A 17,407-nucleotide genomic window follows, 5' to 3' on the forward strand; every position below is an offset into this window, starting at 1 on the left:
GCGTTAAATCAGTGCAGGGTCTGTGAACTAGTTTCTGCTGTTACGCACTAATATGCTTTGTAGTTTAATCTCTTTCATTGCTGAGGTAACTCACACTGCCTTCGTCCGAGACCATTAGAGATGCCGGGTGGGACTGTTAGACAAATTCACGAAAGACTTTGAGACTTAACCCTACAATTACAGGAACAAACGAGCATTTGTCTTATCTTTCAAGGTAGGTTAAATAAAGTTATTTGTTCAATTTTCCGATAGATATCTTTGAGTACATTACAGGCATCCAGGGTTGTAAGAGAAATTTCGCAGAGATACGATATGCAGTGCGTTATGAGAGCTTTACAAGCACATGCGCTGTCGCCAGTTTATTCAGATCTGTAGAATCTTTCGATACGACCGACGATGAAATCTGGTTAACATTTGTTCGAAACTTCATTGTTTGTCGCCGTTGCGAACGAAATATCACTGATTACAATTGTAACCTTGTTAAAGTACTCTGCGAGATCCATTTTAGAAGGAGCTCGATCCGGTTTCCAGTCGAAAATTGACTGAGCACGAACTAGTTTTGCGGAATCATCAATAGAAAGAAGTTTTTGACGGGATTCGAACAGTTTTAGACAAATCGTCGTTATATAAATTGCCGTAAGATGTTTGTTCTTTTTCTAAGAATCCTCCCGTTCTTTTCTCGATAACATTGTTGTTTTATAAACTAATTAACGACTGACGCACAAGGTTACCAAAAAAATCCTATAGAAAAAAATAAATATTCACATAAATTCAGCATCCTATGATCACAAAAATAGCCTGTTTGTATAATTTCATGGGAAAACTGAGAGCATTGTTAAAGCGAACTAAGGTTCCACGAATACTCCTGACCATATTTCTCGGTATCAGCGTTGTTTGATCAACTGCTTAACAACTGACATAGAACATAACCTACAAAATGTCTTGTGGTCACAATAATAGCCTGTTTTTTTAATTCGAAAGAAATTTTAGGTACAACATAAATGTAGTGTATGCATTTTTTTTCGCTCTAAACACTTTTTGTTAATTTTTGATTAAATCTTAACTTGTATCGATGGCGAATTGTATTTTTAATAGTATTTTTATGTGCTGATCACCGGTTTATACCAGCGTTTTTTATGTTGAATTCACTGATCGGTTTTATCAGTTTAAATAAAGCTTTTAGTATTGTTATTACTCTTAGAGCGAAGTAAGGTTCCAAGAATCAATCGCGTCCTTTTCTCGATAACAGCCTTGTTTGATAACCGGCTAACAGATAAGGCTGTTACCAATAACTACGGACCGCGTTAAATGCAAGGCCTGTGCACTAGTTTCTCCTGTTACGCACCACATTGCACTGTAGTCTAATTTATTGCTGGGGTAACTCACACTGCCTTTGTCCGAGACCGTCTGAGATACCAGTGTGATTGTCAGACAAATTCGCGAAAGACTTTTAAGACTGAAACCTACACTGAATACAGGAACAAACGAGCATTCGTCTTATCTTTCAAGGTAGGTTAAATAGATTTACTTATGCAATTTGCTAATAGCTATCTTGCAATGCATCACAGGCATTCAGCGTTGTTAGTAAGAGAAATTCTGTAAAGGTATGCTATGCAGCGCGTCACGAGAGTCTCATAAGCACATGCCGTCGTTTATTTTGTAGAATCTTTTGATTCGTCCGGCGATAAGATCTGATTTACATACCGTTCGAAACTTCAATAGTTGTCGCCGTTACGAACCATATATCGCTAATTGTTATATATAAAACGCAGCGAGATCCATGTTAGGAGTAGTTCGAGACTATTTCTAGGCGAGTATGGACTACCATGATTGATAGCACGAACTACTTTTGCACATCATCAAGAAAAAGAAGTTTTTAACGGGGTTTGAAAAGTTTAAACCCTATTACAAAACATATTTCAGACAAATCGTCGTTCGATAAATTGCCGCAAGATTTTTGATAGAGTTCCATATAACTCCATACATTAATTATGCATTCCACTTCTTTGTCTTTCACGACAAAACTTTAAAAACAAAGTCTACTAGTCTGAATGCATAATTAATGTATGGGGTTATATGGTACTCTTGCCGATTTTTGTTCTTTTTCCAAGAATCCCCGAGTCCTTTTCTCAATAACACTGTTGTTTAATAAACTGATTACCAACTGACGCACAAGGTTACCAACAAAATCTCTAACAGATTAAAAAAATGCTGACCAAAATTCAGCGTCTCATGGTCACAACAATAGCCTGTTTGTATAATATTTAATGAAAAAGCAAGAGCCCTCTTTGAGCGAATTAGGGTTCCAAGAATGCTCGCGTCCTTTTCTCGATAACATCGATGTTTGATATACTGATTAACGACTGATTCACAGTCGAACCTCGATTATCCGGACTCACTGGGACTAGACGAAATAGTCCGGATAATCGAGGGTCCAGATAATCGAGAACACGAATATTAATGGGGCATAGAAAGCTTTGTCGAGCTGTTCATTATGTGCAACCCCATAGCGGTTTACGCTTCAGTCCTTCGCTGGTCTCTAATTAAGTTGTCGGCAAACTTTATGATCTTTTCTTTGTTCTTGTGGATACTCAGATATCTGCTGCTTACTAATGCCATATTCAACTAACATATTGGCTCCTTTTTCTCCTTTCTCTAATCGCGAAATTATAGACTGTTCATCTTTTATGGAAAGAATGGATCGCTTACGCCCCAAGGGCATTGTGATCGTGAATAACAGTCGCGACGCTGTGTAGCTTGTTTATCTTGCTTACCACGCCGAACGAGCCAACAGAACGTGAAATCTCACTTAATTATAAAGATATCGACCAAAATTCAGCGTCTCGGGATCACAAAAATAGCCTTTTGATATAATTTGAGAGAAAAAAATGAGCATTCTTAGAGTGAACTAAGGTTCCAAGAATCCTCGCGTCCTTTCCTCGATAAAAGCGTTGTTTGATAAACTGGTGAACGACTGACATACAAATTTACCTTCAAAATCCAACAGATTATAAAAATTTTGGCTAGAACTCAGCGTCTTATGGTCACAAAATTAGCCTGTTTGTATTATTTGAAAGAAATACTAAGCACTCTTACGGCGAACTTAGGTTCCAAGAATCCTCGTGTCCTTTTCTCGATAACAGCACTGTTTGATAACCGGCTGACAGATAAGGTTACCAACAAAAGCCAACGAATGCCAAAATATTTACCAAAGCTGGGCTTGTAGGGTCACAAAAACTATAGCTTGTTTGCATAATTTGATAGAAAAACTCAGAACACTCTTTAAACGAAATAAAGTTCCAAGAATCCTCGCTTCAGTTTTCTCATTAACAGCTTTATATGATATATGTCTGACAGATAAGGTTACCAACAAAAGCCAACGGATTACCAAAATACCTGAATAAAACTCAGCGTCTTATGGTCACGAAATAGCCTACGTTTGCATGATTTGAAAGAAAGTCTAAGAGCAACCTAAAGTGAAATAAATGGAGAACAAAAAGACAGAGCACTCTAAGTTTTGACAACCGGATTTAATCAATAACAAATATGTTATTAGATTGAACTAAATAAAATACGGATTTAAAGTTTGAATTCCTGAACTGATTAATGAAGTATGGCTTCAATGAGGGGTCGTAAGGGGGGGGGGGGGGGGGTCACGCGCACAGTTCACGGCAATTAAAAAACGCAAATCACGAAACACGATAATTAATTTTCGAGTTTCACGGTTCACGGAAAATAAACTTACGCATGAGAAAGACTTGTCGCCTTACCCTATATATACATAATATTGTTGACAGTCGTTTTAAAGTATTTCAGAAAGCGCTCAACTCGTGATTGTGTCGTGATTGGTAATGTCAGATTCGGTTCCACAGCTTTTCTCTGCAGCAGACAGGCATTCGCTTAAGATTTCAGTCTCTCGTTGAATTCTTCAATCTCTCTGTCACTGTCACACTGTGCCACGTCTCCAAACTCGTTTGCAGACGCCGCTGCCTCAGGGCAATTGCCTTGAAATCTGTAATTGCAAGGTAGTATAAAAAATACACGATCCACTTGGCTACTGAAGTCTTAAAGTTTTAATAACTGATATCATTCAATCTTGAAAGTTAGCAATTAGAACTGATATTATAAATGTGGATTCATCTTGTCTTGTGACTATCGGTGTAACAACAACTAAATACACCATTTTGCAAAAGACCTTAAGATACATCGGGAAGTAGATAGATCAGAGGATCTTTAACAAAGAAAAAGTAAAAGAAATGTTTTACTTAGGCTGATGGTGACAGATTGGTTAGTATAATATCACAATCTTACAAATAATGTGAAAGACTCTTACATGTTGTCTAACTCTAAATCACGATCACTGTCATTTCCCACTGATATTCCTTTAGGTGAGCCGACGTTTCACATTACACTTCCATCACTTTGACTTTATTGATCTCCTCCGCGGCTTCCACTCTTCTTCAGGAAGGCTTCCATATTTCTTTTCATTCCATCTATTGTTGCATTGTGTTTCTTGGCATTATCTTCCTCGTTTCGACGTTTTGACAAGCTGTATTAAAGTGTTCTGTAAGGCAGCAACAAAAATATGACCTCCAGTGATCTTTACTTTTTTTTAAGAAAACAATTAATTTTAAACACCTGCTTTATTCTTTGACAATACAGAAGTTCTCTGGATGGTCTTCTCCAGTGGTTTTCTTTTAAAGTAAAATTGATGATGATACTTCAAAGTGAAACTTCCGAAGCTTTAAATAGAAATGTTTCTGCAGACAAGCTTGAAGGATAATGCGCAACATTTTACGTACTTTTTTAAAGTATCGAGCTTTAGACTGCGGAGTCCTGTCCGTTGGTACAATCTTTAATTTCTGGCAACGACCACACCTTATACTAAATTCATTGACCGCTGTGCTATTGAACATACTTGCCAGAGCTACAAACACATTGAAAGGCTAATTAACTAAATACATTAAAGACGATTTAAATAATCATCGTTATCATCATCGTTTCCATCATAGTAATAAAATGATACAATTTTAGGAAAAATCATGACTGTTAATAATAACAAAAATTCTTAACGATTTCTTTTAGTCGCACATAGCCAACTTTAGATCATCCAACATCTTGGTCTGTCGTTCATTTCGCTCAACAATTTCGCCCTGTTTTAGGCGCTTTACAAGGTGGTCGTCCTCTACCCTTGAAGCTGAGCTTTTCCTTCCACCTCTTGGCTTTCGTTTGCTGACTTTTCTCTTTTGCTGTTCTTCGCCACCAGCAACTGTGATATTTATCACCGGGGAATCTTTCGAAAAGACGATTTCCTTTTTAAGAACATTGACTGAAAGAAAATAATGACAATAAATATTTATATTGGTGTCATTTTTTCTGGGTAGTTTCAAACCCCACTCCAGTCTCTTTCGTAGTCCATAAAAATTAAATTTAAGTTGAATTAGTCGAGAAAAAATCTGCCCGAATATTCTCTTCCCAGTCTTCCTAGGTTGTTCCTATTCTCAGGTCTTCTCATTATTATCAACACGCCCTTTTTGCAAAGCGAGCGATCAAGGATCATCAAGAAATATCTCAGGAGGTGTGTTGAATATCGCCTCTAACGACCCTAACCGAAATCACGGCTCTCATCAATGACTCACTTTCTGTATAATTTCTGAGAAAATTGTCGATTCTTAATAAAGCAAACTTCAAATAAAATATTTAAAATAAAACTTTTCTAGACTTCTAGCATTGTGAGGGCCTGTTTACATGGAGATAGGGTGACCCTTCTAGAAGGAGCACCCTCTTAGAAGGGTAACCCTTGCCTATTGTATTTTCCGGCTTGGTTTACATAAGAGGTAGGGTCACCCTATCTCCTTGGTGGGGTAACCCTCCTGCGAGGGCCAACTTTTTGCCATGTAAACACTTCAGGTAGGGTCACCCTCCTAGAAGGGTCAACTTTTGTGGGTTCAGTTTACTGTCAGATTGCCGCGAAACTCTGTAATGGCTTCGCGCGCGTATAAGCCCGAGGAATATTTTCGCCGTCCTGTGGTGGCCAAATTGTTTGAACAGAGTTCGAAACAGTCGGAGGACAACAGTGTCGACATTTCGAAAAAAGACATAGATGATCATGAATTAGTGGTCGACGAGAGTACCATAGAAAGCCGCTCGACTCGGAAAGATATGGAAGAAGGCTTGCAACGTGAAAAATCAAAGAATTCACAGGGAAAACGAAAAGCGTCCTTCGCCACTGCTCTGTGCGACCAGGATTCCGCCAAATTCTCCCTCGGCGACAAAATGGCTCTCCTTCGTACATGCCTCATTCGTCGCATTGCAACATCGTACTGGGCGGCTACCTGTAGCGTCATTCGCTCTTGTCGGCGTTTTTCTATTAGGGGATACGACAGCAAGTACCCACAGCACTGAAAAACCGCAGCCAAAGAGGCAAGCGCAAGGAAAATTGAATTTACCGCCAAAATACTTCGTTTGTCCGCCATTTTGGTTGTTTTTGTACTCAGCGACCGCGCAGTTATCTCCCTCGGTGCCAAATTCAATAATCGCGATAGCCCTGGGGACAAGACTTTGCATGTAAAAGGGGGCTATCTTTTGCCACTTCTAGAGGGGTGTCTCTCCTAAGGGGGTCACCCTATCTCCATGTAAACAGGCCCTAAGAGATGTAAGAAATTTAACGCGAATTAAAAGAATTAATACGAAAGTATGGATATCAGATACCTTTCACACGTGATTTTCAAGTAACACGTGTCATAAATTATGATCTCTTATCAAATTTTCATGATGAAAACGCTAACCTTGTAAAACTGCAGAATCGACAAAAAGCGGCCTTATCATGTTCCACTGCGCTTGTGTATTGATTGAGAAAGCTTTACTGCCTTCTGCGCCTTTGGCTAGTCTGCACAGCTTAAGATCAATAGATGATCCTATTCCCCGCTTCTCAGCTTCGGCCTCGAGGCCCGCGTGTTCAACAATATGCCATTTCAGGGCATCCAGGGAATTATGTTCTCTTTTCAGGGGAATTCTGATCCTTTCCTTCCCCCAAAGAAAACTGAAAGATCCAGGAGATTTGGGATCAACTAAGTAGACAACCCCTTCTAAAACACGAAACGGCTCTTCGTTGACTTCGCTCTTCGACATTGTGGGTCGTGAGAAATGAAGACAAGACGTCAGACAATGAATAATCTGAAGACCTGATCGTTGGTGTCAAAGGTCGCATCAGCTTTATTTTTGGATCAATGGGTCATGCGAAGCCCTATTGTTTGGTCACGCAAGCTGAAGAAAACAGACACGGCGATCACCTGGAGAGTTCCTTTGTGGGGTCTTCGTAGCCGTTCACGGAAAAAAGGGTCGTTTTCGTGTTTGTTATCACGGGTATCGGAAAATTGTTTCTCTGTTTCACGTATCACGACAATCATATCATTCACGGTTCCCGAATTTTAAAACTTTTAGATTACGGATCACAGAAAATAAATTAGTCCGATCACGTTTCACGTGAAACCCCCTTACGGCCCCTCTTCAATACCACACGAAGTGGATGAGATTAAGTAATCGTAAGCAAAGTAAAGATTTATCGAACGTTTTCAAGGTGGCATAAATTTTCTTTCATTCTGCTTTTGTGTGCCACGTCCTGCAACCTTCAACCAGTAATCAAGCGACTGGCTGATCCCACTTGAAAATTTTGATTATCAGAATATGAGTAGCCTAATAATTTGAATGTATCAACAAAGTTGAAATGGTAAATTGGCTACCGTTATGATTATAAAAGCTTACGTTTCGAGCGTTAGCCCTTCGTCGGAGCGAACAGAGGAATTGTGGGTTGTGTGTGCTTTTAAAGGCAGAAAAAGGAGCTACGTGATTGGAGGGAACATGGCAACGAGAAAAACACGAATGAATTAGTGGAATGAAAAGCATTCGTTGATACCTGTGGGATTAAGACTGCTGGTTTGAAAGATGAGCTTTTGTTCAAGAGTTTTCCGGCTTTCCGTGCTACCTAAGTGTGAGGAAAGATCGCAGATTGCCATGTGTTGCTTAGAGTGGTTAGGTAAATTAAAATGTCTAGCGACTGGTTTCGATGTGTCTTTGTCATTCCTCTCCACGTCGCGAAGGTGTTCTCGGAATCGGTCACCTAGTCTTCTGCCTTTTTCGCCGACGTAAATCTTTTGCAATAAGTGCAAGTTATGCAATAGATTATATTGGCAGAGGTGCACGTGAAGTGATCGGTGATCTTAATGGATCGTTTGGGTCCCGATATTTTCTCAGTGTTGTGAATTAAAGGACACGTTTTGCATCGTGCACGAGCGCATTTAAAAGTGCTTGGTTGGTCATTAGTCTGAAAAGAACTTCTGACCAAAAGATTGCCTATGTTTTTGTCGCGTTTGAATGAAATGAGCGGAGGCTGCGAAAAGATAGTGCTTGTCTCTGGATCGTTTTGAAGTAGTTTAAAGTTTTTAAGAATGATGAATTTAACTGAGTAGTTGTGAGGGTGAAACGTGAGAGTGAATGGAATGCGGTCGGAATCTTCCTTATGCGATGTTTGTAGTGCTGAATGTCGATCGATAAGTTGGGCGCGGTGGTAACCCGCTTGAACGACAGAATCAGGGTAACCACGTTTATGGAAAAACTGGCACATTGACTCTGATTTGTGGTGGAAATCAGAGTCATCACTACATAAACGACGAAGTCTTAGAAACTGAGAAAAAGGAATGGAATTCTTAACTTGAGATGGACGCGAAGACGAATACAAAAAGTAATTATGCGAGTCTGTAGGTTTGTAATACACACTAGTGCATAAACCGTTGCCTTCAATTGAAACTTTGATGTCTAAAAAGGATAAAGAATTGTCAGAAATTTCCCAGGTATATTTCAGAGCCGGGTGAAAAGAATTGACTGCGGTTATGAATTGAGTCAGCTCCTCTCTGGTATTGGAGGTGGCGCCGATACAGTCGTCGATGTAGCGACCGTATAGTTCAGGTTTGGAGCCGTTGTATTGGCTGGAAAATTGGTGTTCGACAAAACCTACAAAAAGATTGGCATAGCTAGGTCCCATTTTGGTACCCATGGCTACACCATTGGTTTGTTTGAAAAAGTTGTCCCCGAATGAAAAACAATTGAGTGTGAGCACTAGTTCGGCTAAGCGTAGAAGTGTTTCAGATTTAGGTTCCTTAACAGTACGTTGATCAAAAAATTGTTTAAGGGCCAGAAGACCTTCGCCACTAGGAATGACAGTGTAAAGAGACGTAATATACATGGTGAAAAGAAGTTTCTTTTGGCCAAGGAAATTAAAGTCGCGAAAAATTTGAAGAGCGTTTTGGCTGTCTTTAATATATGATAGTAAAGTTTTGACGATGGGAGCCATAATTTTGTCTAGATAGCTGGAGATAAGTTCGGTATGGCAACTGCAAGCCGAGACAATGGGCCGACCCGGGTTGTTAGGTTTGTGAATAAAAGGTAAAAAGTAAATGCAAGAAGTTCTAGGAGTGATGAGATTTTTTGCTGTGGCCGGCAATTCTTGTTTAGTTATGAGTTGGTTGATCGTATTCTTGACGGTGTTGTTATTGTTGGCAGTGAGGTCTTTGTCGACCTTTTGATAAAAAGAGGTGTCAGAAAGTTGCCGCAAGGCTTGTTTTTGGTAGAGGTCGGTGCGCCAAACAACGACTGAGCCGCCCTTATCGGCCGTTTTGATAACTATGTCTTTGCGTTTTCTAAGGCTTTTTAGAGCCGACCACTCTTCAGAGAAGAGATTGGAAAATTTGGTAATGCGATTGAAATTAAGTTTGTTGATATCGTGGCGACATTTTTTGATAGAAAAGTCTAATGATGCGAACTGACCCTCCGGAGGAGTCCATTTAGACTTTCGAGTCTAAAGTGTTTCAAAAGTGTCTTTGTTCGAGGTGTTAGAATCATCCTCTTTGTCGTGAAAAAAGGCTTTTAATTGAACGCGGCGAAGGAATTTTTCTACGTCTTGTTTAATTGGGAATTCGTCCGTTGTTTTAGAAATGGGGACGAAATTTAAGCCCTTACTAAGCACGGATTTTTCTGAATCGGAAAGTGAGAGGTTTTCTGGAATGGTAACTACAGTTTTGAGTAGCCTAAGTATGATTTCTTGTTTATGCTTAATAAGCTGAACTTTCGTCTTTTCAAGTAATGATTCACCATTATTTTAACAAATCAATTCGTTAAAGGCAGTGACACGAATGAAGTGCGCGTGATTGAAACTCCCTTGATAATCCAACTTAACGCCAGTGGCCCTCTGGAAATTTTGATTTCGTTGGCACAGTCTTTTGGCTGAGAAAATCAAACAACCTATTAATATTGTGACTTTTGAGTACTACGTTTTTCTTTCTACCTTTTTATCCATCATGGTTTGGCCAATTTACACGTGGTTTGTTTTACTCCTCTTTACATTTATAAATATTATTTTATTTCAGACTGTGATATCAAGAATGGCACAGGAAGGGACCCCAGAAAAAAGCTCTGATGCTTCAGCAACCGATGTTAGTCAGATTATCTTTGGTGCAAAAAACTTGGAGTATCAGATCGATCAGTTTGTCAGTTCCGGTGGCCAGTCTGTTAATGTCCTCCTGAGTGGTAAGACCGGAGTTGGCAAGTCACATTTGACAAATGCACTCATTGGAGAAAACCTTGCGTTAGAAGGATATGACATTGACCCACAAACTGATGACGTAAGCTACTTTGATATTGACAGTTGATTCACCTTTGGAATATCCTGAGTTTTTTTCATCCGCGAGTTACTGTGAATTACTTGTAAATGGGGAAGAAAAAATATTTTGCGTCTTTCTCAGCAGTATATGTCTAAACTCTAGGGGAAGAGGAACGTAATTTGAAGCGAAAGAATTGGGCAGAAAAAAGGAGGATAGACTGATTTTGGCCAGAACTCTCTCTGTTCCCATTTCCCACCGGAGAGTACCACCTTTAATTTGGTACCTGAAATCAAGAAAGATTTATTGAATGCTACTATTGGTATTAGGTAAAAAGTTACTAGAAGGATAAGGAAAACCCATTTTCCAAGGTCTCTTAGAGAGACAGGGCTTACCTCGCCGGGCATTAATTTCCTGCTTTATGTCCATAAGGTAACTCCTTACGAGGTTGTAAAAAACGGCGTAAGCATCACAGTGTACGACACTCCAGGACTAGCAGATGCAACCGGCAATGATGAAGAATATCTGCGGAAAATCAAAGAGAAAGTAACCCATTTCGACCTGTTTCTGTTTTGCACTGAGATGACCAGTAAACGATTCCGCACCGACGACTTGGAAACGATAAAGAAGCTTACAGCAGCTTTAGGGGAGAAACTTTGGGACCATGCTCTGGTGGTTTTAACCTTTGCGAACGAAGTCCCACTATCGCCGACCAAGAAGAAGGATGACGGACCTGAAGTAAACGTCTTCAATGACCGCTTTTTAGCTTTCAAGAAAGCGATAAAGAAACATTTGGTTGCTATCGGAGTGCCTGAGATAACAGTGACCAATGTGCCATTTACACCAGCCGGGGAGTTAGATGATCCAAGACTGCCAGATAGAGAAGACTGGTTGACAGCGTTTTGGGTCGCGGCTTTCAAACGTATCAACAGGAACGCAAAAGCTGCTTTCCTAATGGCAAATGTCGATCGTATTGCATTTTCTTCCACCTTTGGTGAGGGAAACGAAGAAGACAAAGGAAAGAAAGATGGCAATATTGTCAACCTTGGCCCTCAGTTCAGTGGTTTATCTACCGAAGAAATGAATGCAATTAAAGTATTGCGGGGAAAATGGCAAGAGTTTTCCTTTGACAAAATATCGAGCCTCTGTCTCGAAGAAGGGGAGTGCCTCACAACAACTAGCCAGTCCAGTGGTTTATCCACCGAAGAAAGGGATGCAATTAAAGTATTAAGAGAGAAATGGCAAGAGTTTTCCTTTGACAAATTGTCAAGCCTCGGTTTGGAGAAAACTGAGGCGTTCTATAAAACTGAAGAGGAATGCCCCACACCACCTGGCCAGTCCACTGGTTTATCCATCGAAGAAAAAAATGCAATCAAAGAAGCACGAAGAAGATTGCAAAAGCGTTCCTTTGACAAAACGTTGAGCCTCTGTTTGGAGAAAACTGAGACGTCCGATGAACCTGAAGAGGAATGCCCCACACCACCCGGCCAGGTTACAAAGGTGTCAGGCCCCTCTATCAAAGTGGACGAAACTAACTCTAAAGACCTCATTAATGAGGTGCTCGGCGATGTAACGGGGCAACTCATCGGTGAGCTGACCAGTGCTAAATTTGGTAGAAAGTACCAAACATTCTTTGGCTGGTTAATGAAGTATTTTAAGAGGTTTTTCCCAAGTTCCCGACCTCCTTTAGCTTTAAAGGCTAGACCAGAAAGCATGAAAAAATGATCCAATGGTGACCAAAAGAGAGAGAAAGAGGAAAACTGTGTACCATCAAAAATATTTACCAGTTAGACAATGAACTTATATTCTATAAACGAGAATGAACTCTGTATACTTAAACGGTTCATACTTCGTTTCTAAACTCAAATGTGCTGTAGGAAGAGGTTTTATTTTGCATTTTATGTGTAGGTGGGAATTTTTAAGGCTCTTTAGAGATCTAAGCGTCCCTTTTGTTACAAGATAAGACGAGTTTTAAGCATCTGCAGACAAAGTTGCTAAGTAAAATGAAGCTGTTTGATACAGGGGACCGATAAATTAAACTTTGGGAAATAGTTTTTTGTGATCCGTCTTGAATTTGTGGTTTTAGTAACACCATCCAGAAAAAAATGATATTGGAGTTTTTGCTTCCGGGCTTGAAGCTTACGATAAAGGTGGGCAAAGGTATTTACAAGGCGTTTGTGAATTAATAATAATAATTTAATAATTTATTTTCCTATATAGCGCCCTTTAAAATTATAGGATAATTAAAGGCGCAATTGTGATAGGAAAAAAGCAATTGTGATAGGAAAAAGCCTTCTTTTAGTTCTTCGTTGTTTAATTTCCAGTTCAACTGCCAATTTCAAAGAGTCACATAAACTAGAGGTCTTCGCGTAAAGCAAACTAACTTTTTGTGCAATGAGGACCTTAAACTGACAACGAAGAAATGTTTGTGTTCCACGGCACAACAATGTAGTAATTGTGTGTACTCAGGGCTTGCAATGTCTTCATTAGAGATTAAAGTCAGTCATTCCAACTGATCTCTATTCAGGGGGGTTTGAAATGCCTACTTATCCACTCTAATTCACCTAAGATGAGTTTGGTAACAAGAGCACTATTCAGGAAGATGAAGCTGCAAGTGTTTCCTCTATCGAAATGGACGAGGAATCCTCCAAACACATCGTGAACGAGTTGGTGGGAGAAGATGATGGAAGTCTACCAAAATTTCTTTGGTGGGATCATAAAATTCCTCAAGAGAAACTACTGAAGTATAAACGCTCAGGAAACAGCCAATTTGAACTTTGTGAGTCGTGTATCTAGAGACTTTGGGTAATAATATATACTTATTAGCCTTAAATTCAGCCATCATATGCATCTGTCTTCTTTGACGAGAAGGTCAAAGCAAAATACTTTTTGTTTCAAGTACACTTTCCGACATGAATTGTTTTGGAAAATCTCGATGATATGCTCCAATATATTATTATTGTAGGCTAGTAATAAGGATCGCTTGAGATGACGAAAAACTGCAACCTTTTTAGCTTCGAGGAAAAAAAAAAACAGGGTAGATATAAAAGGAGGCTCTATTAACTATTGATTAGTTTAACTTTTCAAATTGTGACCAATAAGGAAAAAAAAAACTGTTCCGATGCATTAAAATTTTTGAGGTAAGATGTAATGGAAAATTAATATTCCTTACAGACTAAGATTGTAGAATCGTCAATTTTGTATCTATCCCTACAATGACCATGGTGCAACTTTTTGTCTCCAAAACTAGATCTGAGAAAACTTTTCTTTATTTTAGTCACATAATTTCAAGGAACACGAATAAACTAAATAAAAGCTGCGTCTTAATGACTGTGTAAGGGTTAAACTCAATCCAGGCCTAAACTCAATCAGTACAGTGACGCCTCCCCGGACCCCCTCCCCGCTCGTTCGTTAACTGCTGACCGCGTTAAATCAGTGCAGGGTCTGTGAACTAGTTTCTGCTGTTACGCACTAATAGGCTTTGTAGTTTAATCTCTTTCATTGCTGAGGTAACTCACACTGCCTTCGTCCGAGACCATTAGAGATGCCGGGTGGGACTGTTAGACAAATTCACGAAAGACTTTGAGACTTACCCCTACAATTACAGGAACAAACGAGCATTTGTCTTATCTTTCAAGGTAGGTTAAATAAATTTATTTGTTCAATTTTCCGATAGATATCTTTGAGTACATCACAGGCATCCAGGGTTGAAAGAGAAATTTTGCAGAGATACGATATGCAGTGCGTTATGAGAGCTTTACAAGCACATGCGCTGTCGCCAGTTTATTCAGATCTGTAGAATCTTTCGATACGACCGACGATGAAATCTGGTTAACATTTGTTCGAAACTTCATTGTTTGTCGCCGTTGCGAACTAAATATCACTGATTACAATTGTAACCTTGTTAAAGTACTGTGCGAGATCCATTTTAGAAGGAGCTCGATCCGGGGAAAACTGAGAGCATTGTTAAAGCGAACTAAGGTTCCACGAATACTCCTGACCATATTTCTCGGTATCAGCGTTGTTTGATCAGCTGCTTAACAACTGACATAATACATAACCTACAAAATGTCTTGTGGTCACAATAATAGCCTGTTTTTTTAATTCGAAAGAAATTTTAGGTACAACACAAATGTAGTGTATAAATTTTTTATCGCTGTAAACATTTTTTGTTAATTTTTGATTTTCAGTTGCTTTCCATCAACTCTAGGACTTTTTCTTTTGAGAGGGAGTTAACTTCTTCAATGATATTTTGGAGGCTGGTTCCTAAAGTATCATAGTCCTCCTTACACTTAATTACTGAGATTGTATGATTTCCTGGACAAATTAAAGGTAAAACAAGGATTATTTTGTAAAAAATGGCATTCCCTTCATAAGAGATATATGCTGCCAAATTTGCACATAAATATATTACCTGAACTAGACACGACAGCCTGGCCATCATCCAACAGTGAGAATGAAAAAACAACAAGGCCACTGTTGTGGGTTAAAGGAGCCCCATCCCCACTGAGCTTGACCTTGTGAAAGAACATTAAACTAGTCTTTAAGTAACATCTTCCTCGGATTAACAGTGGAAAATATGAAATGAATTTTTTAATGGAAATAAAATCAAAAGATATGGTAATATTGAAAGTACCTTGAAGACTTTATCCTCGGGAGCTTCAATGTTATTGGCTTCCGATCGATTTCGATCGATTTCTTTTATTTCTGTATTTATCATGGGTTAGGTAACCATTTCTTTGGGGTGTTGCATGGTATGTTGTTACAGTTGCTTCATTAGCGGTGGGCTACTTACAATATTCGAGGTGTTGTCTTTTATATTCGCGTCTTACGACCGTCCCCACGCCCTCAAAATTAAATACCCAATGACTAGGGATTGTCAGTTTCTCTTAGAAGTAGTTCTTTGCATATACGAACATAGTTTAGATTGTCTTGTCTTATTTTTTTTACATTTGCGAGTTTTCATTTGTTGATGTACCATTCCTATCAATTTTGTTGATGAAGGCATAATGAAGAGGGTCGCCTACGGCTCGTGTTGACACACCCCAATTGTGGTTACTTATTGAATTATTATAACTATTTTATATTCGTTTGAGCGGGGTAGCGAATTAGAATATAACTTTCTTTCTGTTGTGTCTGTGCCGTGTGGGTCTTTCCTCGCGAAGAAGCATGTAAACACGTGCATTCATTCAAGTTTTCCGCTAATTGCACGTGCTTCGCGCGAGTACAGTCGGCATTGCCGATCTTTATTCAAATTACAATCGATCGGTAACTGTCGGCCGATCTCCGCCGATCAGGTCAGCATTTGGTCGGAAAAATAACGTTAGGTACTGGGAACAAGGCAGGAAATTTGAAAGAAAAACAATTATGGCGGCTGTAGTTGAAGAAATGTGGCTATCGAAACACGCTTTCTCAAGCTTTTTCTTTGCGAGGAAAAACCCACGCGGCGCAGACACAACAGAAAGAAAGTTTAAAAACCACAAGTTACTCTGGTTCCCGCTTTGAAAGGTTTTGATGGCTTTAAAGAGAGATAAAAGGCCTAAATGTTTCGAGTGCTGCCCACAGCAGGATCGACTCTGTTTTAGTGAGGCTTGGCTAGTGAGATGTTCCAGGCGTGGATTCCATACGATTTCAGGCATGGAATGGGCGTTTTTATGGTTTAAAAACCACAACAAGCGACAGATGTGAGAACAGTACGAGGGAAGAACCGTATTTTCGAGGTGATCGACATTTATTTTCAGGTGTTGCCCGAAGAAGTTTTTAACGGGGTTTGAAAAGTTTAAACCCTATTCCAAAACATATTTCAGACAAATCGTCGTTCGATAAATTGCCGCAAGATTTTTGGGAGAGTTCCATATAACTCCATACATTAATTATGCATTCCACTTCTTTGTCTTTCACGACAAAACTTTAAAAACAAAGTCTACTAGTCTGAATGCATAATTAATGTATGGGGTTATATGGTACTCTTGCCGATTTTTGTTCTTTTTCCAAGAATCCCCGAGTCCTTTTCTCAATAACACTGTTGTTTAATAAACTGATTAACAACTGACGCACAAGGTTACCAACAAAATCTCTAACAGATTAAAAAAATGCTGACCAAAATTCAGCGTCTCATGGTCACAACAATAGCCTGTTTGTATAATATTTAATGAAAAAGCAAGAGCCCTCTTTGAGCGAATTAGGGTTCCAAGAATGCTCGCGTCCTTTTCTCGATAACATCGATGTTTGATATACTGATCAAAGACTGATGCACAGTCGAACTTCGATTATCCGGACTCACTGGGACTAGACGAAATAGTCCGGATAATCGAGGGTCCGGATAGTCGAGAACACGAATATTAATGGGGCATAGAAAGCTTTGTCGAGCTGTTCATTATGTGCAACCCCATAGCGGTTTACGCTTCAGTCCTTCGCTGGTCTCTAATTAAGTTGTCGGCAAACTTTATGATGTTTTCCTTGTTCTTGTGGATACTCAGATATCTGCTGCTTACTAATGCTATATTCAACTAACATATTGGCTCCTTTTTCTCCTTTCTCTAATCGCGAAATTATAGACTGTTCATCTTTTATGGAAAGAATGGATCGCTTACGCCCCAAGGGCATTGTGATCGTGAATAACAGTCGCGACGCTGTGTAGCTTGTTTATCTTGCTTACCACGCCGAACGAGCCAACAGGACGTGAAATCTCACTTAATTATAAAGATATCGACCAAAATTCGGCGTCTCGGGATCACAAAAATAGCCTTTTAATA

At 39.4% G+C, this 17,407-nt stretch overlaps 2 protein-coding genes across 6 annotated transcripts in view; one reads left to right on the plus strand and one right to left on the minus strand.

Annotated features, from left to right (window-relative positions):
• Positions 1-62: 62 nt before the first annotated feature.
• The window catches only part of LOC148718590 (uncharacterized), a 33,877-nt gene continuing 16,532 nt past the window's right edge, over positions 63-17,407 (plus strand). The window contains exons 1-3 of one of the 4 annotated variants that reach the window (XM_088740382.1): positions 63-214; positions 10,422-10,676; positions 11,085-12,706. In XM_088740382.1, coding sequence (XP_088596508.1) covers positions 10,437-10,676; positions 11,085-12,377 — 1,533 coding nt within the window. In that variant the 5' untranslated portion in view covers positions 63-214; positions 10,422-10,436 and the 3' untranslated portion in view covers positions 12,378-12,706. Of the gene's footprint in view, positions 215-1,338; positions 1,510-10,421; positions 10,677-11,084; positions 12,707-17,407 lie in introns of those variants that run through there. The other 3 variants (XM_088740380.1, XM_088740384.1, XM_088740383.1) reach the window with 3 other exon arrangements.
• LOC148718591 (uncharacterized) lies at positions 4,056-7,955 on the minus strand. Of its 2 annotated transcripts, XM_088740390.1 has the most exons (3): positions 6,789-7,955; positions 5,190-5,329; positions 4,056-4,564 (listed from the first exon to the last, which is right to left on the minus strand). In XM_088740390.1, the coding sequence occupies exons 1-3, from the start codon at positions 7,129-7,131 to the stop codon at positions 4,520-4,522; spliced, it is 528 nt and encodes a 175-aa protein (XP_088596516.1). In that variant the 5' UTR covers positions 7,132-7,955; the 3' UTR covers positions 4,056-4,519. The 2 variants fall into 2 exon arrangements, with proteins under 2 accessions (XP_088596516.1, XP_088596515.1); XM_088740389.1 differs by having other exon boundaries at positions 4,056-5,329; positions 6,789-7,949.

Source organism: Stylophora pistillata, chromosome 12 (assembly GCF_964205215.1).
Source record: "Stylophora pistillata chromosome 12, jaStyPist1.2, whole genome shotgun sequence".
NCBI classification, from domain to species: domain Eukaryota; kingdom Metazoa; phylum Cnidaria; class Anthozoa; order Scleractinia; family Pocilloporidae; genus Stylophora; species Stylophora pistillata.